General features: G+C 41.3%; 1 protein-coding gene across 1 annotated transcript; it reads left to right on the forward strand.

The window, feature by feature from the left end:
• Positions 1-577: 577 nt before the first annotated feature.
• LOC308311793 (dipeptidyl peptidase 4-like) lies at positions 578-21638 on the forward strand (the record flags this gene model as incomplete). The annotated part of the gene is made up of 25 exons (XM_080758570.1): positions 578-688; positions 3372-3459; positions 7197-7298; positions 8247-8338; positions 9841-9915; positions 10011-10063; positions 10374-10443; positions 10929-11049; positions 11447-11601; positions 12143-12240; positions 12655-12784; positions 13126-13164; positions 13388-13489; positions 14385-14467; positions 14942-14995; positions 15174-15286; positions 15980-16141; positions 16466-16535; positions 17487-17681; positions 18137-18191; positions 18511-18610; positions 18769-18824; positions 19658-19730; positions 20504-20577; positions 21301-21638. 25 exons carry the CDS (start codon positions 578-580, stop codon positions 21391-21393), a joined length of 2364 nt encoding a protein of 787 aa, XP_080614696.1. The 3' UTR covers positions 21394-21638.
• Positions 21639-24951: the final 3313 nt, after the last annotated feature.

Below are 24951 nucleotides of genomic sequence, written 5' to 3' on the forward strand. Positions count from 1 at the left end.
CACAATGTTTTACTTGTGTTTAGTTTTAGTGTCCACGAACATTGTGTAGGTTAGTGAGATCATCTTTACAGCAGGAATGAAACTCTTTTAGTATTTCTCCAGTAGGTTTCTAATAAATAGAAGCCCCCCAACTATGTTGAAAATAAGATGAATATTCTGCATAAAATGTTACAGATGAACTTTTCATCACAGTAACTAATAAAGACATTCTCCTAAGTAGTCTCTGGAAGGAAATGTCAGCAAGCATGTCATATTGTAATGTGTTGTGAGCTTGTAGATATGCTATTTTCTAGACATCTTGAAAGAAATGTTACTAAGGAATGTGGCATTTTTTGGAGTCCCGGAGGAGGATGTAGTTTTACCCAAAAAAGGAATGTGGCTGGCCCGGATTGGCGAGTGCTGTTTGAGGCAGCAAAAACAAATGGGCTAGAAGAAACTTAGGAAGAAAACTACTAATACACAGAGAGAGAAGAATAGACACAGAAGAATAGACACAAGGGAAATTCCACGGGAGAATGACCATTCCGGGGAGAAATACAACAGGGAATATATAGCTCTGTTCTAACTTCTGACAGACATGAAGCTGCATGGGGAAACACCAATGGAGGAGGAAGTAAACATAATCCAGGAGGATGATGTTGTCACAATCCCCAGACACATCAGAGCGTTAAACAGCCTCACAGAACAGGTAAGAGCACTAAGGCAATTAAAGATAACAAGAAGAATTCATTGCTTGTCAGTACATTGGATACTTGTAGTATCTAATAGCTGATCTGCAAGCATGTCATATCGCAAGTGTTGTGAGCCAGGTCCATTAAAAAAAAGAAGACAAGAAAATACTGAACAACCTTTGTCTGTAAAAAAAAAAGTATTTCACCAATTAAAAGTATTAAAAAGTGCTTCTTATCCTCAAAACTGTTAAACGGTGTTAAACAAAGTAGGAGAGAGTTGTTTTTTCATCATTGATTTGAATAACGAAGTCAGAGGGAGAGGGGATCCTATCTCCACATTATGGTAGGCCTACAGGCGCCTATTTGGGTAAAGTGGTGATAATGGCTATAGGCCTACCCTACACATTCAAGTATCTGACAATGTATAAAGTCACCATTCCAACTTTGACGGAAGTATTTTGTTGTCAAAAAAACACAAAGTCAAGTTAAAAAAGACTATACAGGAGATATAATATTTCCAATCAAGCTGGGAATTTGAAGTAGGCTAATGGAGCTACATTTTGTGCCACTTTAAAGAAATGTGGTGAAACTGGCAATTCCATTTCAACCTGCATTATCATGACATGGGTTCCCTTTGAACAATGGGAAAGAGAAACTCTCCTCCAGCACTTATAGAAGTTTCATGTATTCAACAGAATAATGCAAATATGTCTTCCCTGTGTATTGTGCATTTTTGACTTTTGCCTTTGAGTCAAAAGGTCAAATCGAAATACACCACTTTAGTGACACACTAAAATCCCTTCCCCTTTTTAGCAGCTGTGTACGAGGCTTCAGTTCAGGTGGTGACTGAGAATTACTATACTGTTTGCTATATAGCACTCACTGAAGTTAAGTTGACATTTAGTAACCAATTATATTCACTAGATTTACTATTCTTTTCATATAACGATATTGTTGTTCATTGTATCATTATTTTTCTCTTGGTTCTCTTCTGGGAAACCGAGAAGTCAGATAACGATGCATTCTCGCTGACTCCCACTCAACTCTCTCACCGTTGTCTGTCTGTTCTCCCTTTCCTCAGTACCTCTCTCTTCCTCCCACCCTTGCTCTCTCTCTCTCCCTATCTCTCTCTCCCTCCCACCCTTGCTCTCTCGCTCTCTCGCTCTCTCGCTCTCTCTCTCTCTCTCTCCTTTAATAATGCCTTTTCACATTATTGTAGCTTGAAGATCCTGCCATGAGCACAACTGTCAACTAACATTCACGTATATGTGTAATAAATGTCACTTTAAATCACTTGAGACTGTTTTTGGCAATACTTATTCATTGACCGTTATAATGTAGCCTACAAATTAGCCACATCAGTGGGTGGTGCTATGGTGAAAACCAGGTATACTTAATGAACTGGTGGGTGTGGTAGTATAGGTATAATCAAGTTTTTTTTAAATATAATATATATTTCTTTTTTAAAGGGTTCCCCTCTGATTACGAGCCAAAGAACCATTTTCTGATGCTATTTAGAGAGCGTAGACGAACTTTACTCCTCCAGGTTTTTATGGTGTCACCTTTGAAACGGAACCTGAGATAATGTTTAACAGCACATCAGTGGATAGCAGATAGCAGCAGTACTGTCCAGCGCTGCAGAAGTACAACAAGCCTCTGTAGGAATACAAACTACTGTCCCTGTAGCCATCCATGTGAGGTGAACGGAGTACTATACGTACGCTTCACGTCAGAGCACCATCATGGTTCGTATATACCGCCATTTTTGGAATCATTATTCACGTGTTGATTTCGGGCCTATTATATATATATATATATATATATATATATATATATATATATATAGAACACACAAATTCTAAATTGTTTATTCGTATTGACCACTCAACCCTGTATTATACTTTGTACGTTGGTTGCGTGCAAAAATAGAAAAAGTAGCCGATATAAGCTCACTATAGCAAATTGCGACTGCGAGGCAATGTGAGCTTGTAGATTAACTATTTTCACTATTGCTTTGCTTTTTAATAATCGTTATTAATCGAGGCAAATAAAAATAAAATCATATGTCCCAGCCCTACATTGAAGCAAATGTTGGGTGGGGAACACGGGGGATAAATTATTACACATGATGCTCTTATGCAACCGTGCACCGTCTTAACCCATAAAAAAGACATGAGGTGGATTTTGCTGGATTTTCTAAATCCATTGTGATTCTGTCTCATACCAGAATGATGTTTATTTAGTCTTCTAAATCCATTGTGATTCTGTCTCATACCAGAATGATGTTTATTCTAAATCCATTGTGATTCTGTCTCATACCAGAATGATGTTTATTCTAAATCCATTGTGATTCTGTCTCATACCAGAATGATGTTTATTCTAAATCCATTGTGATTCTGTCTCATAACAGAATGATGTTTATTCTAAATCCATTGTGATTCTGTCTCATACCAGAATGATGTTCATTTTGTCTTCTAAATCCATTGTGATTCTGTCTCATACCAGAATGATGTTTATTCGGGCTGCCGTCTCAATATATTTTGTTCCAGGGACCCCCGCAGAAGCAAAGATTTGAGTTTATTTTTTCCGCTGTGTAAGAATAAATATTCAAAGATTTGCACACGTCGTGTGGTTAAGAGCTAAGGTGACACAGGTGCGTTCCAGGTCTTAATGCTCTAATGTTATATTTGACCCCACCAGGGGCTGTTGTCCAAGGTGATCCTCGGCGTGCTCGGGTTGGCCGTGGTGGTCGTCCTGATAGCCGTGCCCACGGCCATATTTATGAATGGTGAGTCTCGGTCGTCGCCGAGGTCATAATTATGTCGAATGAGTGGTCGCGTTTTAGATCGTATGGGCCGAATAAAGCACACGTGAGAAGGGAAAAGAGACAATTGTGCAGTGGCGGTCTTTTATTCTTTCCTTTCATGTTTATACACACACAGTCACACACAGTCACACACACACACACACACACACACACACACACAGTCACTCACAGTAACACACACACACACACACACACACAGTCACACACACATTCCTATGGAACTCAATTCCAGCTAGCATCGAGCTGACCTCACCCTCGACACCCACCTTTTCATACTTTGCATTCCCTATCTAATCTTGATGCCCTTTTTGAGTGGTGCAACCACTCCCTTATGCCGGAGCTGTGTTTTGGGAGGGTGGCTGGCTGGGTGCGTCCGAGCACGAAAACAACATTGTTTTTCACCACCTGTGCGCAACCTAACACAAACAAACAAACACACACGCACCTATTAACTGTATATCTGGTGATTTTGGGTGTACCAGTACAGTACAGTAGTGTCGTGTGTCACTCTGTCATTTCTCAACCATTTCGGAATCGGGCCGGGTGTGATTTTTCTCTCAAGTTTTTAACATTTTAACAATTATTTTTCCTAATACAGTTGTTTCTGTAAACCGACTACGTAGTAGTAGTAGTATCCTTAATCACCATATACATTAATTCATTCAACATTCATTCCAATACTTATTGGACTGTCCTATCCAATCCACCACCTTGAGACCTATTTATAGTCCAGTTTTCGGTGAAGAGGTGACCACCATTTGTAAAAACAGATGTGTTGTGTGGGCGGGGACCATGCACCGCAGCGTGACGTCATGTTGTAGTCTTCGGTGGTCATCTCCTCTGTGTGTTTATGCCAAGAAGCTGTATTGTGATATTATACTTTATGTTAGTATAGCTGTCTGGAGCACGAGACCGCATGATTTGACTCTACAAACATTCCCACGATCACATCATCATGAATGAAATAGGCCTACTCAAATTCATAGAAAATGGCAGATCTACAATAGAAATGCTGCACTGTAACTTAAAAATACGTAACATACTCATGCTCACGTGCACACACACACACACACACACACACACACAGGTACACAGGTACACGGACATTGCTGCTTGTAGGAGTGGTTGCACCACTCAAAAATTGTAGTAATATGCTGCCATCGTTTACAAGGGCTGAGCACCGTGAGTTTTTATTCTGATGTTATGGTCCAGTTTCCTCTTGAGCAAAATGAGTAATCAACTCAACAGCAGTGGGTGGGAGTTGAAGAAATCACTTTTAATTAGTCAATTGGTGCAGCAGAGGATAACACGGTGATCAGATTTATTAAAGAAACTGGTTTATGGGATAGACTGCAAGTAAGAAAAGTGAGAGTAACAGAAGGGGGCGGTAATGCAACTATTTGGATGCCAACCGCCCATAAAACCCCACGAAGAAGAAGAACAGCAGGTGTGAGTGATGAAAGAAAGCACAGAAGTCAGTCAGTCAATGTCAGCTGCTGATGCTGAATGCACAGCAGCTACAGCATGTCAGTCCTGCAAGTGTTCTGCTTCGGCTTATGTTCTATTCTTTTCCAGAGCATTGTCGGTATGTATTTGATACATTGTGTTTGTAGAGATTGTTAGAGCAGCGACTGCTCCAGAAAATTGTGACTGGGGGGGGACTATGGGGGGCTGGCTATTTAGAGGGAGCTAATGAATGTTGGTTTACATAGAAGTCACTCAATTGGGTTTGTGGGGAGGGGGGACTAAAGCCAGGTCCTTGTAGAGATACAATACCTTCATTGATGTTTTGTGTGTGTGAATTACAATAGCACATTTTGTTGTTTAAAGAAGTGGTTTTCAACCCTTTTCATCCATTATTTATTCAGCATTTGAGCCAGCAGAGCCACAAACCACCATTTGATGAGATTTAACCTCTCAGAAAGAGTTTCTGTTGCAATTTGTTTGAGGTTAACTCCTTATTATACATTGCCTATACTAATATGGAACCTAGAGCTGCAACATTCTAAATCTTACACAGGTTGTGCTTATATAACCACGCCCCGCTTCTGTGGCCAACGTGGCGAGCAGAGGTGAGTGCCTCTCGCCTCTGGGCCTACTAGAGATAAAGTAAATTACTCTATGGACTAGACCGCGACGGAGGCCCGTCGTCCGGACAACTCACCCCGAAAGTGAAGACAACTCACCAGGGGTGAGATGTCTTCACCTTCGGGGTGAGTTGTCTTCACTTTCGGGGTGAGTTGACTTCACTTTCGGGGTGAGTTGTCTGACTGAATATGTACCCTTTGAGCTCTTTTTATATACTTTACTGAATATTTCACCAGAATATAACAAGAGTCAAATGTACGGTCAAATGTAATGTAGGCCTATTTTATTTAAATATAAACGATAGTTTTTACAAAAAATATCGAATGTTTTTTAGAATTACATCAGTTTGTACAAAAACTATAGAAAAAAGTTGTCGTATCTAAAAACATCAGTTTGTACAAAAAATATAGAAAAAAGTTGTCATATGTACAAAAACACTGTTTCGGTGATAGAAGATGAAACATGCAGAAAAATAATTGCATTAAGCATTTCTGTGTGCACCTGTAATATTTGATTCTACATGCTTTTCTATCTGTATGCATTAACTTTTATAACACTTATCTTTATTATTGTATGTAAGATTGTTTGCAAGTTAAACACGGGCATATTTCTTGCAGTGGAGTTGTAGCAAACTGCCAATGGCTTACTATGGGAGTGGTGTTGACATGCAGCCCAGTGGGCATTGAGGCGTCTACCTATTTATGTCTATGGCTGAGACCCAAGACAAACAATTATTGAAAAGCAAGATCTGCCAACTCAGCTTTACCTCCCGTATCTGCTGTGTGGCGTACAGTATGTGACCACCTCTTTAGTACAGTGATTCTCAACCTTTTTCAGGGTGCAACCCCCCTCCCCAGAAATAATCATATTTGAACTGGGGACCCCTCACCCATAAGAATCCTTAACATTGTACCTTTACTGTCATCTGGGACCCCGCCCCCTGACATCATGTGGGGACCCACAGATTGAGAACCACTGCTTTTTAAGGTTGTTTCTTTGTGCGTTTTTCGCCTTTATTTTATTTCTTTATAGAGGGACAGACAGTATAGGCTGACAGGAAATGGGGGAGTGACATGCAGTAAAGGCCGTCGGGATCGGGAGTTGAACCCGCGGCACACTGCCAGACTGGATTACCAGCCAAGGTGCCTGGACCGCTGAGGCCCAGGCAGAACCACTGCTTTATATTTTTAAGCCATTAACGGTCACATTATAATTGCATTAATATTGGTGAAATATTGGTTCAATTTAGTAAAAAAAGATGTATCAGAATTATTATCTGTTCGATACCGATATTGCATTTCATTGTTTGTTTGTCTGTTCTCTCCTATGTCGCCACATAAATACAGCATGGAATTGTGAGCAAAATCTTATCCAACGATATTCAAAGTTGTAGTTCTGAGAGCCTAAATATCATCAAATGGTGGTCTGTGGATCAAATACCGGAAAAATACAGGGCCTTTATATGAAAACTGTTGAAAACCCACTGGACAATAAAATAAGGAGGCATTACCCTTATCTTGCAATAATCTTTACGATCATCATGATCTTCTGCGTGCGAGTGTGACATAATGCGCGTCACTGGGCTAATCTGACTGATGTTTCCGTTTCAGCGGACGATGACTCTGAGACCAATTCGAAGAGGACTTTCACCCTGGAGGATGTCTTCAACAGCTCCTACAGCCCTCGGTCCTACGCCATGCAATGGATCTCAGGTGACGCACTCCGTACGGGTCACCGTACAGCCACTATACAGTAAAGGCCTCCAACTCCTGAGAGTGTGCAAATGGAGCGGTACGTGTTCCATGTGCACACTCTCGGAGTCGGAGACCGTACACACAGTACAGGTCATGCTCATTTTATTTATTTTTTTATATACTGGGACCCCATTGTAAGAGCCATACGATGTCTACTGATTTTAAATGGTATATATATGGATGACATCACAGCAGGGCATGGGCGAGGCCAAAGTTGCCATGGTTACCCAGGGTATTTAAGCCTAGTCCCTGATTGAGCACAGGTGTTGCTGACAGGCAGAGGCACACTGTTTTAAACTGTGTGTTAGGCTGATGGTCTCTGTATGCGTTAATGGCAGTTTATGTTTATTTCATTGTATTTAATTTCTAGACTGAAGTACATATAGGGCTTTGGACTTTGAATAAATATGATTTAATACCAACTGAATGGGAACGTTTTGGACTTCAGTTCTTCTACACACGTCTGAACAACCTCCTAACCGTCCGTAACCAGTAGGGACCAGAGGTATAGGGCTTTGGGCACTACACCCATTTTTTGGGGGACTTTTTCAGGGGTGACTGCAGGCTGCACAATTCATTTGTAGCTCAAAATCGAAATAAAGTATACTTAAATACTAGGTATATAAATGAACGTGCATTTTCAATTCGTGTTGATTAGTACTGATATATCGATTACAGGTCTGCAACTCTGAGAGCGTACAAATGGAACCAAATGGACCCTGACATAATATCTGTAACTCATTTGTTTTCGGGGAGGGAAAAAAAAGGTTTGAGAACCAATGTACTAGGCCAGGGAGGGCATGGCGTCACTGTAGCTAAAACAATACATCTTGAGTGATTGAGTGTTTCCTCTCTCAGCTTGTCTAACACTAAAGGTTCCACGTACGTTCTCTTTCTCCCCTGCAGATAGAGAATATCTGACCAAGACCAATGGCTCGGTCATTCTCAACGATGTGATCGCAAACACCTCTGTGGAATTTCTGAGCAGAGCAACGTTTGTAAGTGATTTCACTTGAGTGAAATATTTGTTTATAATATGATGTGTGCTTACTGCTTATACTGTGTACAAATTGTGTCTGTGGGGATTAAGGGACATCTTTTTGGGGTTAAAACAAAAAAGTTTTTTTGTTAAGAGTGTTCAGTAACTAACAGGGTTCTCCCAGTCTCTCCAGTTCCTTTTATTATACAGAACATTTTGCCGATTCAAAGTCCTTTACCGTATACCAATTCCATTCAAATTCCACAAAGATAATCAGGTTTAATTATATAGCATTCCAGTTCCAATTGTGTCTGTCTAATTGTTTTAGTCATCACTTCCAATATTGTGTGTTCTTGCTTACTGTAAATCACTCTGGATTAAGAGCGCCTGCTAAATGCCTAAATTGTGCTTATTTAAATTGCATCCTGTATGAGTTTCCTCTCCTGATTGGATAAATGTGGTATCCCGAGCTGAAAATGTATTTTCTGTTTGGCCTAAAGAGCTGGAGGGCCAGGAAGACCCATCTGTTCACTGAACAAACAATCTTAGCAGTGATTACTCTGGGAATAAATTACTTACTTGCACTTATTTTAACAAAACAATATCACTTACAATACGTTACCTTTACAGGAAGTACAAAAGTGATGAATATGCGAGTCGGCTGTACAAGTGGTGGACAGAAAATAAGTACACTTAAGTACTGTGCATGTGTCAAATACTAGGTACTTTAAGCAACGACTATTTTCCGCTAGGCGGAATTACGGCAGCTGTGACGCAATCACCGTAGCTTTCAAAATCGCTAAGCAAACAGCCGACGGCGACATTGGTTGCCATGGTGACGCGTCTATGCAGCATGTGTCAAACTTTCTTTTTAAACACCCTGTCGGCTAACTTGCCGATATTGCTGATTTCTTACATGCGCTGGACATGATCAACAGTGGAAAGAGGAAGGTGCTGGAGAAATCTGTTTAATTCTAAAACAGTTTTAATATAAACATGGTTACTGTGACATATGGTGTTATTTCTTCATTCAGAGCATATGCCAACACATTACACAGCATAAGAGAGGTGATGGAGCAATCGGTGTAAATGTATGACGGCTATAATTTCAATAAACATGGTTATGGTGTTGTAGACACTGTAAGTGTAGTAGAAAGGGCTGCGACGGAGAGCAGGTTTATGTATCGAGCACTGATCCATTTCCGGTTGCCGGAGCCGACTGCCGTAGTCGTCGTTGCTTAAAGTCGCTATTGTCAGTAGTTGTATTTTTGGATACTTATTACTTCCCTTCATTTCAAAGACAAATGGGCTATTGTACTTTTGACTCTACTACATGTCTACTAAGGTTCACTTGTAGTGTGATGTTATGCATTGAGCTTTAGTTTTAGTCAACTCTTTAGTCGACTAAATGCATAGTGGATGCAAAAATGTATTTTGGCAAGCCTTGGTGGCGTCGTAATGGCTGACACCTAAGGTCGTAATGGCTCTACCCTAACGTATGTGACTTCTCTCTCCACACAGGAGCAAGTGGACGCCTATGATTACCAACTGTCGGCAGATCGTAAATATGTCGCCTTCATGAGCAATTACTCAAAAGTACGAACAGCTTTTATTGACTTCACGCACAAAAAAATAAACTAATAAAGTTCGGCTATAGTTCCTCATTCCTTGTTAATGTTTGTCCCATTTAGGTGTGGAGGCATTCGTTCACCGCATCGTACCACATTTATGATCTGACGGCAGCGTACGTATCATAACCGCACGCCTCAGAAGCCATTTTCAAACGTTGCATGTCCATATTCAACTATTTTTTTCAACTAATTTCATGAATCGGTGTCTTATGTCATACTAAAGTCTATAACTGCGTCGCACAAAAGATAGCTGATCTACAAGCTCACTACGGGTTGCGATGCGATGCATTGTGAGCTTGTGTATCGCCTTTATACGCTTTTCAGAAAACTGTTTTAGAAGACATTTTCTAAGCTAAGCCATGGATTAAACTTAAACATTGTAGTCTCTGAATTAATGCATTTGTTTTTCCTGCTGCTTTATAGGGACTTCATAACAACTGATGTTCCACACAAGATCCAGTACTTCTCCTGGGCTCCTGAGGGCCACAAACTGGTAATATGGTCTGACCCAGGGGCCATTTTATTGTGTGTGTGTGTGCGTGTGTCAAAGGAAACGCTTTCCCAAACTCTTAACAGTGAGAAATGGGCTTTTGAATTAACATAACCCCTCACTAGCACAAGGGCAGGTGAGGGATTTGAACCCCCTCTAGCATCACTGATTTAGTCGGCAAATAGGGCTGTGATGGCGTTGAAATGCCAGATTTACTCAGCTGTGTGCTGAAAATAGCAGATCTACAAGCTCACAATGTGTCTCAGGCGCAGCGCAACACATTGTGAGCTATTTTCTGAAATTGTCACCCTAGCACAACCAAGCATAAAATGACTTGTCTTTTAAATTTCTTAATGCCACTGGATCTCTTCTCCACTAGTCCCTCCCTAACATTTGGTTTCGTCATAGTTTTAGTCGACGGAATCAACAGTGGTACGAGTAGAGGTAGGCTTGCTGACCGGCTTTGTGTGCATTGATTGTTTGCGTAGGCATTTGTCTGGAACTATAACGTGTTCATAAAGACCAGCCCTGGTGCCGCACAACAACAAGTCACAACCGATGGAGAGTACAACAAAATCCTCAATGGAATCCCCGACTGGGTTTATGAAGGTAAATGACAAAACGCTGGAATTTAAAAAACACTGGAATTTAACATGTTCATGGTGTACCCTGAGTTGGATAACAGTTTCATCCTGACCTGAAGATATGTTTTCTGTTTACTAAAGATTGATTGAATAGTTTATTAGACAGAAAGTACTATGTACTTGTCTGTCAGGGAGGAGTACAGCACCACTCACTTACTTCAGTCTGGTTTTATAGTGTTTTCTGTATCTTTGCGTATTTTTGGACTGTATTTTTGTTTATCTTTTCTACTCTACAGTATATGTTTTGTTTTATGCTGTCCAGCTCTTGGGTCGTTGTTTTAGGGTACTTTTAAATGTGCTCTAGAAATAAAATGTACTTGACAGTTGACATCCATAACGTTCCATCTTTGCTCCTCCGACAGAGGAGATGTTCTCGTCCAACCAGGGCCTGTGGTGGTCTCCCGGTGGTCGGTACGTGGCCTACGCACAATTTAACGACACGCAGGTCCACAACATCGAGTACTCGTGGTTCGGCGAGGACCAGTACCCCGACACCGTGGTCATCCCGTATCCCAAGGTGACGCACACACCTCCCGAGTCCCAACTGCTTCTGAAGCCTGAATTGGCACTATGCACATGCAGCGGCCATTTTGGAAAGGACTTGGGGCCCCTTCCCGTATACCTCACAGGTGTTACCGATGATACTAAGTCAGGATGCTGCTGTTGTGCGCGTTGGCTCACTGGAAACACTCGTTACACGTTAAACTTTTAACAGCAACACACTTTTTTTTTTTCTCATGCTAGGTTCATTTATTTGCCTGACATAGTTTATATAGCTTCATTGTACAGATTCTTTTTTTTATAGGCCTACTGTTTACTGATGTTAGCTTCTTGGGCTCCTAGTTTACTTGGGCATGACACTGTCTCTCTGCATTTGATGTATGTGCTCATTGTAAGGCGCTCTAGATAAAGTGTCTTCTAAATGCCTAAATCGTTTGCTAAATGCCTAAATTGTCTGCTAAATGCCTACATTATCGCTCACAGCACTATGCGGGGTGTGTATCAGATTGATATAATGCATTTGAACGGTGGGACATCAAGCTGTTTTTCTCATCCAGCCAGGTACTCCCAACCCTGAGGTCAAACTGTTTGTAGTGGACGCCACCGACCCCAGAAACATCTCCCAGGTTGTCGTTCCTGATCTCGTTGGCTCAGGGTAAAACCAAATGAACCGTTCATATCTAGGGCTGCAGCCACCAACATAACATTTTACTTGATAAGATTAATTGTTATAAATTCTGGCAATTATGCAAAAATGTATTGTGGACTATCTCAAATAACTGCGATAGATAATTAAGTCACTGACAGACCTATTCAAGTCTTTCAAGATAGTCTGTATACTTTGTTGTCGGGCAGAAATCTCTTATCTTTTTTTTAATGAATGCCCTACTTCATAATACTATACAGTGCAGTGCCACACAAAAGTAGCAAATATAGCCGATTTACAACCTCAAAACGTGTCACGACTAGGCTTTGAGCTTGTAGATAATCTATTGTTGCCATTGCCAACTTGAAAAGCAACAGTTATGGACATCATAGACAACGTATTCATGTTTTTTCTGTCCCTCAGCAAGCACTACTTGAGCACGGTAACCTGGGCGACGGACGAGCGCCTGGCCGTCCAATGGCAGAGGAGGAGACAGAACTACGTGTTTCTGCAGATCTATGGTCTCACTAATAACAGCTGGACTGGAGTTGAGGTCTGTCTGTCTGTCTGATATATGCAGTGGTGGAAAAAGTACACTCATTTCTTCAGTGTGTATGTGTATATATATGTGTGTATATATATATATATATATTTCTTATAGTGTATATATAAAGTAAAAGTCCGGAATTCAAAATATACGTATGTACTTTATAGTGGACCACCACTGGATCTATATGTTGATACTGTATAGGTTCTTGCCTGGTTTTACCTGTGATCCTAGATGAGGCACTACACTGTCTCTGCATTTGATGTTTGTTTTTTTACCTTGCTTTATTGTAAGTCTCTACGGATCAGAGCTGGTCTGCTAAATGCCTAACATCTATATCCATCCAGGGTCTGCAGCTAACAAGTACTACAGGCTGGGTTGGACGGGTATGTTGAGTATAAAATACTATTCACACGGTCACAACTTTTATTTATTTTAATCAATCAATGACATTGGAACTAACGTTAAGCTCTTATTGATCGGTATCACAATGAAAACATTTTTTTACGTTTTGAAAGAACTATTTTCTATGCAATTAACTTAACTTTTTCATGTTTTCCAATTATGTGGGCTCCACTGCATGATGATAATACCATATTTGCTTGTTAGTTTTCCCCCTCAGAACCAGTGTTTTCGGCAGACAAGGGCAGTTATTACTTGATAACGAGTGACGGCAATGGCTATAAACATCTCCACCATGCAGTTGGCCAGGTAAGCACACATACCTTAAGTAAGTCAAGGTCCTAATAATTTGAGTTTTTCTGTTTTTTTTTTTTTTTTTAGTTTTGACTTTTTTTCTTTTCAGATTCAATTAGTTTTACTATTATCTAGAATCCCAGTTGGTGGTGCTTTGGTAAATTATACCTGCCCACCACAGCATAGGTTGTGGTGGGCAGTGGGAGGAAATGATCCATCCTTTTTCTTTCCAAACTTCTGTAACATGGAACACAATTGGCCCCCGTGTTCAGTGGAGGGTAACCAGGCGGGGAGGGTGATAATTGTCGCTGCACAAGTGCACATACAACTCTACGGCCTGGGGCGGCGCCTGTCAGCAGGGAGTGTTGGGCGAGGAGGAGTAGGATGAAGGCTCTATGTCCTCCCGGTGGGGGCTCCTCACTGGGGTGAGCCGCAGTATAGGAGCAGTGACAACCTTAGACGTAGAAAGGTAGACGCCTCCTTGGGCTCTGGGCCGTCTGTATCTCGGGCGCCATCTTACAGGGAAGGAAGCCACAGAAGCTTGAGCTTCTGTGTGCGTCACAGAGCGGACGTTCGGTATAGGCCAATCAGAGGTGGGTTGGGTCTTAGTCACCTGAGTGGCAGTGTGCCTTCCACACTCCCACTTGACTTCGCTGTGCCTGCTTCCATGCGATACAGGTCGCTTCAATGACTTGCAGCTTCCAATGAGGTATCTAGCTTTTTATATCTGTGTGAGCTGTGAGGAGCAATCCTTTGGCACAATGGCTAAATTGGGGAGGAAAAAGGGGTAAACGAGCACAACAAATGTGAATAACTCACAACTGTTTTCATGTAACGCCACACAACCGTTCCTTTTTTATTATTTTAATAACAATTTCTCTCTTTCATAACCTGTCACTCATATTTGCAGGGCCCTGCATTCACCAAAGTCACAGCTATCACTACAGGCCAATGGGAAGTGATTGACATTCTGAAAGTAACTGCAGACAGCGTGTAAGTTGGAACAATCTATCTATAATCTATTATCTCAATCTTCGATAAGCTTCTGTGAAAGGTCTTGTAAGTGCAACTATGTTGTGGTATCAATCATTGCTATTGTGGTCCTTCAGTAACGGGGGTCTTCTCTATAAATAAAAACAGAGCACATTTTCAATCAGGATGACGAATCCATCCATTCATCAGCTTCAATTTGATAGTGTACCAATTTCTCATTTGAGACTTTCAATTGTATGTATTTATCCTGTGTGAGTTGAGTTCTCTCTCCTGATTGGATAGAATTGCTATCCCGGTATGAATTTTCTGTTTACTAAAGAGAAACCCCTGTTATTGAACAATACTGTAACAGGGGTTTCCTAACGATAACCGCAATGATTATCACAATATAGAGCAGCTATTTAAGATTTGCAAACTAAATAACTTGTCTTTTCTTTGTTCAGTTAATCTAATATTGTCACACATGCTCCACAGATATTATTCAAGTAACGAGCTGGGTGGTAGACCAGGTGGCAGGAATGTCTACAGGTGGGTTACGTCGCACCTATAAGCTCTTTGTTGTGCCGTTAAGTTGACACGATAATTATGAGCGTCCAAACTGATGTGCAAGTTGTCAAACAATACTGTACAGTCTAGTTTAAGTCACCGTTTCACTACTGTGGGTGTGTCTGCTTGTGCGCATGTGTGGGTGCATGTGTGTGCATAGGTATCCGATCGCTGGTGGTGAGCCTGTATTATTAACCCGTGGACCGGAATTCTGCCTGTCCAACTCGGCCTACTTCAGCCACGATGCCTCCTTCTTTCGCCTGGGCTGTCACGGTCTGTCACACACACGCACACACACACACACACACACACACACACACACACACACACACCCTCATAGCTACATGGAATGAAGTTCTCAGTCGCCGTGTTGTGAGCTTGTAGATTGGCTATTTTTGGTCATTAGTTATTTCAAGAATCCCCAACTGAACGTTAAGGACCCAGCGTGGAGGCCCAGACCCCACTTTGAGAACCACTGCTGTAAATAACACGGCTGCTCTGTCAAAAAACAAGGGATAAAATACAACAGTAGTCCACTGGCCAATGTTGTGAATGCTTATATTTTTCGGTGGCTTAAATTTACTGTATATGTTCTTTCCCTTTTAACCCCCTTATATGATGATTTCCTGTTTTAAAAAAATATATATATATATATATATGTAGAAGTGTATATTTGTACGTCTCTAAATGTTCTGATGAATTGAAAATGCTGGACCCTATTGTAAACAAGTGTAATGCTTTATGGTGTCGTCCACAGTAACAGTTTTTGTATTGAGTTGTGCTTTCGTTAGAAATGTAACCATTCTGCAAACTGTTAATAAATAATCCAATCAATCCGTGGCTCAAATTATCTCTCTCTCTCTCTCTCTCTCTCTCTCTCTCTCTCTCTCTCTCTCTCTCTCTCTCTCTCTCTCTCTCTCTCTCTCTCTCTCTCCCTCAACATGCCATTTCTCTTTGCATCCAAAGGTCCCGCGATTCCCCGCTTCTATCTGCGGGACAACCGGGTAGGTACGCCTGAAGACGCTCTCTGTCTGAAGCACCTGGAAGAAAACCTGGACTTTGAAAAGCGCATTTCAGAGATCAACATGCCCCAGGTGCGGCTAGACACCATTCAGATTGAAGGAGAAAGTAAGTGCAATGTCAAACATTTTGAAAGAAATCCTTGAGTAATGACTTATTTCTGTCTACAGTACATTTAATTTGCATCATTTATAAATCGACCAATCAAAGAAATTCAAATTGATTGTTTTAAAATTGATTAGACCGATTAACCTTTTAAGCCTTAGGCTATTTTATTCTTTGTTGTAATAAATGGCAGTTTATAAGCTCAAGCTTGTGAGCTTGTAGATCTGCAATATTCACTATTTTTAAATAAATTGAAAGAAAATTGTTAAATAAAAAAATCCCTGCATTCCTATTTGATGTGGCTTTCCATGCGTTTGTCCCATGCAGAGCTGTGGTACATGATGACATTGCCTCCCGGCTTTGATGAATCCAAGAAGTATCCTCTGCTCATAGACGTGTAAGATACTCATCGTCATGCAAACGCACAACTCCTGTTGCGTTCTCACTTTTTACACAGAGACGTAACAGTGATTTAACATGCTGTAGTGTGCATGACAGGTGGCTAGGTTTGCGGTGACAGTGCCAGATAGACCAGGTACCTTAGAGTATATATGAATAGAGACGGCACCCGAGTTCTCCTCCCACCCACTTGCATTAAGTTGCTCAAAAGCTCATGAGGCGATTTCAATCCTCCTAGCGGGTAGGAACAGAGTGCATTCTTGGATGGGTTGGACCAAAATCGTGAACACGCTGGTCCGTTGACTATCATTGCACGCGTTCATGTGCGTTCACGTATGAAACAGTGTTCACGTGTCATCATGAACGGACCAGCGCGTTCACGATTTGGGTCCAAACTGCAATACCAAATTCGGCCACTATGTCCATTTCGCCACAGGTTTCCTCCGGGTGCCGTCTTTATTCATATATACTCTAAGCCAGGTACGTACTAGAACCACTTCCATTCTACTTCCTGTCACAAGGCTGTATGTTTACATCATATAACTCTATGGTTTACATTCACCAATGCAGCGGCTCACTAGTCGCTACATTTGTATTCGTAGGATGAGCGGGGCGAGGGAGCGCTTGCTCATTCTAGGAACTCCAAATATCACCTACGGCTCCACCATTGTAATAAACATAAGCGACGTGAGCAGACGAGAAGCCATGATCTCACGTGTTTTGCAGATTCATCGTTTTGTCCGTTTACATGGGGATGCCAGGCAGAGCGTTTTGAAAGATTTCCACTCTGGAAGGCGTTTTCAACCCCCGGAAACACAGTTGTCTAACTCTAAACGGACCCGTGTAAACGATACTTTAGTTTGCCGTTTTCTATGGAAACCGTTCTCGTGTAAAAGTGGCCTTAAGTTACAATTTGCCAATAAAGTAAAGTGCTTGTGTGGTCTTCCAGGTACGCAGGTCCCTGCAGCCAGAAAGCAGACTACCGCTACCGGACGGGCTGGTCTGCGTACCTGGCCAGCACAGAGAACGTCATCGTGGCCAGCATGGACGGACGGGGCAGCGGCTACCAGGGCGACAAGATAATGCACGCCCTCTACGAACGACTGGGCACCGTCGAGGTGGAAGACCAGATAACGGCGGTCCGGTGAGGAATCGTGGGAGAAAACCGTTTTTAGACGAGCCAACGATAAATCCCAATTCATACTGAGGATTGGGAACCTCAATTTCGACATGGAAACGATTGGACAAAAACAAGACAATTAGTAGTACAAATCATTAATAAAAAGCGGTGGAAGCTCAGGTGCAGAGGAACATCTACAATGTACAGTAGATGTTCCTCTGCACCTGTACAGTAGAATCTACTGTACATGTATTGAAACACACAAACTGAACAGAAAAATCCAAGTCAAAAGATAAAGAAATATAGATGGCCTGTCTTTTTGATCTGTTAGACAGAACTATGTCCATATACTACAGTAGCTGTTGTTCATACACGTCATTAAAGGTGGAATCAATGTAAAGAGCTTTGAAATGTGGTGCAGAGAGGTGCCAGGTCACTGTGGAACACTAAAGGTCTGATCATCTTTTTTCCTATTTCAGTGAATTTATCAAAAAGGGCTTCATTGACGAGAAAAGAATTGCAATCTGGGGTTGGGTAAGTTTCTGAAAAAGGAAAAAGAGAACCAGTTGCATTTTTTTTAAATCATTTTGCAATTACACTGTTATCCATATTAATCGTAGTGTCCTTATTTTAGGCATGTCATTATGAGCCAAAAATGCATACATAGTTAATTGCAAAAAGTGTGTATATATATATATATATATATATATATATATATATATATATATATATATATAAGCTGAAAATATACTACAAGCTCAAGTCATAACGCATTGGTGCTGTTGTGTACTGTAAATGAAATGAACACTACACTGTAGGTGCAATGTACTGTACATGTCTTCCATGTTCACAGTCCTATGGCGGTTATGTCGCATCAATGGTGCTGGGATCCGGAAGTGATCTGTTCAAATGCGGCATGGCTGTCGCTCCCGTCTCCAAGTGGGAATATTATGGTATGCTTCATCTTTTTCGTTTGTTTAGTTTCTACCAAAATCCTTAGTAAAGCACAACATTAATGAACCAAAAACACCAGCCATATCCTTGACGTTTGTGAAAATCCGAATTTTACTTCACTGTAAGTCTTGTGATCTTGTCTTGACTTATGTTCCAGATACCATCTACACAGAGCGCTACATGAACCAGCCCTTTGAAAACCCATACTATCAAGTAAGTACGGTAATATAAAACATACATTTTGTCAATCATTGCATCTCCAGCTCTTTAATAAACAGAAAATGCAGGAACAGGATAAACCACTGAAATTGCAATGAACATGGACAAACTTTAAACTGGAACACTATACAATTTAAGCTGATAAATGGTTACACTCTCCTGATTGGCTGAAATTGGCAACCCACCTGCATTTCTTATGTGTTTATTGAAGAGATGAAGACAAAGGGAGACGTAGCTGTTACTGAAAACTATTCTACATCAATCTAAGGGCCGATTCATACTCCTATTTTAGAGCCGAATAAAAGTCGGTTCGGCGCTGTAGAGCCTACAATTTGACGTCATTTGAGGTTCGGGGGGGCGGGTACCGTCCTAAAGTCGGCTCTTCGGTGCTACTGAAATTTTCTGACGAGCCGAAATCATTTCGGCACTACAGCGCCGAAACAGGAGTATGAATCGGCCCTATGTCATTCAACTTAAGCCCTATACACCAAAGGGTCACCATGCAACTCCTTGGGTCCAAACGGTTGCAAGGAGTTGACGCTAAAACCGTCTCGACCCTTAGGTGTGGTTTGGGGCCATTGAATTCCATGCGTTGAATCACTAGGGTCAACGTGCAACACGACATATCACACCGCAGGGACAACGCTAAAACCATCTTGACCCTTTGGTGTGGTTAGGGCTTTAGATTGTTCCTTATTTGTGTCTGGGCTGATCACGTACACTGTACAGTAGGCCTATAAAGTGAAACAAATAAACCTGATGCCACTTATGATAAACGGAATACATTAAAGGAATACGAATACACATTCCGTTTCATTTGTTTCCAGAACAACACGGTTACCGCCTTGGCCAAGAATTTCCACGACGTGCAATATCTTTTGATTCATGGAACAGCAGATGGTAAGATAACCACAATGATTTATTTTTTCTTTTAGTCTTAAAAGTCTTTTAGTCATTTTAAAATGGGACTAAACAGCCCTATTTAAACCATTGTGAACCAGTGTAGAAGCGTCAAAAGTCTTCCCAGCTGGGGGGTGGGGGTGTGGGGGTGTGTGTGTGATAGTGATATATTTGCTTTTGTGCAGATGTGTTATAATTTATAAAATATGACTCCTCGATAAACACCATTAATACCTTGAATCACTTTATTTCAGTGTATCAGTAACCAAACGACCACAATAAATGAAGCATAAATCGTACCATATTTCATTTACGTTGCTATATTTTCTGTGATTTAAAAGCCCGAAACCGGCTTGCTGATGGCTTTACGGCCCAACAGAGTAGTGTCTGTAATGGTTTTACAAGTTGTGTGCAGTTTGCAACCTTGGGAAACTTGGCAAGGTTGTCAAAATGTCCACTGGGCTGTTTTGAGAGAAGTCAAGTGGAACTGCTAAAACAGGGTGAGCACTGAGCAGCCAAGGGCACCCCTGAATTACACACATTTTAGAATCTTTTGTCACATTACGGTACGTAAATATATGCACCATTTACCATTTATTGTGAGCTTGTAGATTGGCTATTTTCTGTGAAGACATTTTTTGTTGTAGAGGGGGGGGGGGGAAGAGCAGACAAAGTGCTAGAGGGTGGAATTGTTGTTACAATTTGAAACTGGTCCTAGAAAAGTATTTTAAGCAACACCAGAAATGTGCTGATGCACCCGTTTGTTGTTTCAGACAATGTTCACTTTCAGCAGGCAGCTCAGATCTCCAAAGCCCTTGTCGAGGAACAAGTGGATTTTGAAGCCATGGTGAGTACATTTGTATATTATAATTAATTAACTACCGGTAGTACAAAAAAACAGAACAGGCCCGAAAATTACGGCCTGGCCCTACCTGCACTTAAGACACTGCCCCCGCTGCCACCCTTAGATCTCCATATAGAGCTGACCTGTTCTGACATTCCATATATGGCCAGACCTCATCAAACCCTGTACACGCAAAGCACTGCCCCCGCTGCCACCCTTAGATCTCCATATTTGGAGCTGACCTGTTCTGACATTCCATGTTGATCTGACCTGATAAAACCCTGTACACTCAAGATATATGGCCAGTAAAGAATTCATTGCATATGTTGATATGATCCCCCATGTCAAAGCCGTCGCCCAGGCGGATGCGTGCACGCGACCTCGCCCTTTTAGGGTGTCTTTCTGGTATCAACAAGGATAGGATTATCAAAAAACAGTTCTGTAATGATCAAGAGGTTTAGGGCAGGCTGAAGCCGATGGCTTATTTTGCCTATCCTTTTCACATTAATGCAAACTTGGAGAGAGAAAAAAACTACAAACGAGGGGGGACAGACAACAAAGGAAAACAAACAGGAAAAAAAGAAGAAAAGAGAGAGAATGTCTGGAGGAGTGCAGGGCTATCAGAAATGACTTTGGACAGATGGAAAAATCTTTAGTTAAACTTGCAGAGTGAGGATTACTAATATCTACTACTACTAAATGTCTTCTCCTCCTGTGATTCGCCAGTGGTACACTGACAAGGACCATGGCATCAGTGGTTCGGCCAATAAGCACATCTACACCCACATGAGTCACTTCCTCCAGAGGTGCTTTGCTTGACGTCCCTGATGGTGTGTCCTCAATCTAACCAAGGAATCCATGTCATTGCACTAATAAAAAGATTATCTAGCCAGAAGCTTATCAGGGAAACTAACCTTTACTCTGTTGACATTCTTCATATTTATTATACAGTGATGAAATGTGTGTAGAGATTGTGATTTTATTCTTGGCCATAATGTGGCAGCTTTGTGTCCTAAGTGACAGACTCCAACTATTGCTTTTGTCTTATCCTTAAAATCGAGGTACATTAATGTGGACAAATGATGATAATGTGCTACCAAACTAAAGATATATATTTTTTTGTCCCTTTGGACCAGTGTAGTGATAAGTAATACTGAATTTGCGCTGACTTACTGTGTACATTTGTGCCTTACATTGACCATGTGTGCCAACATTTTTATTCCACATTTTATTTCCACATTTTTATTCCACTGACTTATGCACAGATTGTACTATAATAACTTGATAAGGTGTTTTGGGTATTTTTGTCAATGGCATATTTTGTACAATAATGGAGATTATCAATAAAAAAAATCTATTTTTAACCAAGTACAATTAAGATGATATACAGATGGGGGGGGGGGGGGGGGGGCACTTCAAATGTTTCTTTAATCGGCATCATTGTGAAAATGTAACTCTTACAACATTAGTTTTTAAAAATTAATATGAACTTGCCATATTGTTAAGTCAAACTCTGAAAACACTTGACCAGTTGTATAGGACTTTGTGAGCAATGGTCCAGGACAGGCTTGCCGTTGCCCTTGCTGACATCGACCCCAGGCAGGGTTTGAACCCACAACCTTCCGCTTGACAGGCATATGCTCACCCCCTAGCAATAAGGTCAGAATAAAACCTTTTAATTTTATTCAAGCATATACGTACAGTACAGTATAGTAAACCAGAGAAACGAGTAGGTGTAGCCTGATAGGTGAGTGGTAAATAAGGGTGCGTGCCATATGAAGAGTGGGCACCTCAATGTTAAATTGGCATTCCAAATGTAAAAAAGAAGAATTTGGAAAACTGAGGTAATGTTAGTATAGGGTCTACTTGATTTGAACATGCACGGTAGCCTACATCATTATCAGACTTGAATGTACACAGTTCAACATCTTATTTCCAAATATTTTAAGTATAGAACTTAGAGTGAAAATTCTATGTATGTAAAGTTTCATGGTTTGTACAGCAACATTGAGTAAAGCCTCTGTTGTACATTTAGTTGCAGGCATGCTGAAAATAGCAGATCTGCTATTTTCTAACTCATCACTAAATCTGTCTGCCAAGTTGGCAGTGCCGACACAACTCAATTCACCGTTGCAGGTTGCTCATCCGTTCGGGCTCCGATTTTGATAAAGGTTGTTCACGCTTTTATTACCACCCACCTTGATTCTGCGATGCACTAAATTATGGGTGTGTTTATGGGACCATTACTATCTTTTATATGATCCTTTTATAGACATTTAAATGCCTTTTTTATGGCTTATGTAAAGCACTTTGAACTGCCTGGTTATGTGCTACAATGAATGTGCTTATCCTTGCCACCTGTAGAGACCAGAGTGTACCAACTTGTACCACTAGATGGGGCAGTTAACATATTAATGACAACTACAAGCTTCAACAACTATTGGAATGACTGGTTGTCTCCACCAGTTTCGAAGGCATGGGGAGAGAGAGTATGTTTTGCACTCAGTCCGTGTGTGTCCATCCGTCCGTCTGTTACCAACTAATCTCCGGCACCGTTAACCCGGTCGATGCCAAATTTTGCACACACACTCCCTGGATGCCAACAATGAACCTCTTCCCCAAAATTTCCAGAACGGCCTGTTATAGCACCACCAGGCGGAGGACGACTTTTTAAAACTAATTTCTTGATATTACTCACATTGCCTGATATTTCATCCTAATTGGCTAACATTGGCTTTCAAAGTTTGCAGGATTGGCCCATTTTGAACAAAAAGCCTTAAAACATGAACACAGCGTGCAATTTACGTGAAATCTTTCACAGACTTTCCTACTAGGCTGAGGAATATATTCCACCCTTTTCACATTGGCCTGTTATAGCGCCATCAACAGGTGGATTTTTGCAAAACACAAAATGTAACAAAATGCCTCAAATCATCCAATTGCCATCCAAGGCGTAAGAAGAACGTGCATCCTTTCAACATTGGCCTATTATAGCGCCACCAGGAGGCAACAACTTGACCTGTCCTGGTGGCGACCTGTGCCCCGAGGGGCACTTTATCTAGTTTTTCATCTGTATTTAATATTAAAACTTTGTGTGTCATGTCATCTGTCTGTCTGTGGATATACTCATTAGATGCATAGATGGATATCCATTGATTAAAAAACATTTGAATAAGGACCTACACACATTGGTTATTTATCCAAAGACTGTTCTGTTGCAGACAGCGTACTGAGCATAGTGCTTTGTGTGTGTGTGTGTGTGTGTGTGTGTGTGGGTGGGGGGCACACACTGTCTCACACACACACACACACACACACACTTCATACTGTAGCATATCGTCTTGTCGTGTGGAAAACTCATATGTCCAAAACTGTGATCTTTGAAAATTCTGACAAAAGTAGCAGATCTGATGTTTTTGTGTGTTGCTGTAGTATGCTGTATTTAAAGTTAATATATGGATAGCCTATAAGACATTTCTGCCCAACAGCAACAATATCCTGTAGCCTATACTGTAGGCCTATACATACCCATCATAAACAGTACATGTCTGCCACCCACTCCCTCACGCCATAAATACATTTCCACAGTAAATCACACACTGCCAGGAGAATCACTCTGGCTACAGCAATACAATAATTGCAGTGTTTAAGGGCTTTGTGATTGATGTTCGCCAGGCAGGCAGACAACAAATGGATAATTGCAGACAAAATATTGTGCGTGTGCGCAACTTCATTAGCATCACAATGAACACACAATGCTTAGCTTTTTTCTTTCTTTCATCCATGAGAGAGAGGGAAGAAAACAAAAGCCGGGTTCAAATTCAGCTAGTTATCGTGTGCACAGTGTTCTGTACGCCCTTGGACATTTTAAAGAGCCATTATACATAAGAGTGTTACTATTTTAAACCCCCTTAATCATTTCAAAGCACACAATAGGAGAGCTACTAAGCTGAGTTGTTTTATTAGTGTGGTTTCCCTAAATAATATAATATACTAGAACGCTTGTCTCAACACAGCTAGTCACCCCGGGCGTACACCCGGCAGAACTGCTCGGCCTGGTATTCCTAAACATAACCTCAGAAGACTATGCCTTAACCTCAGTTAATTAAACAGTGCCAAAACCTAACCCAATTCCCAAACACACCAGCTCTCCACACCAGCTCTCCCCCTCATAGACATAGAAATGTACTGTGTGTGTGTGTGTGTGTGTGTGTGTGTGTGTGTGTGTGTGTGTGTGTGTGTGTGTGTGTGCGTGCGTGCGTGCGCACACGTGCACTGAGTCATTGTATTTGTGTCCTAAATCCTCTGCAGCCAGCAGCCCCCGTAGCGGGAACACCATCAATATTTCACACTGATGGGCCCTCAATCTGCAGACAC

Source organism: Protomyctophum bolini (assembly GCF_963924005.1).
Source record: "Protomyctophum bolini genome assembly, chromosome: 24".
In the NCBI taxonomy this organism is placed as follows: domain Eukaryota; kingdom Metazoa; phylum Chordata; class Actinopteri; order Myctophiformes; family Myctophidae; genus Protomyctophum; species Protomyctophum bolini.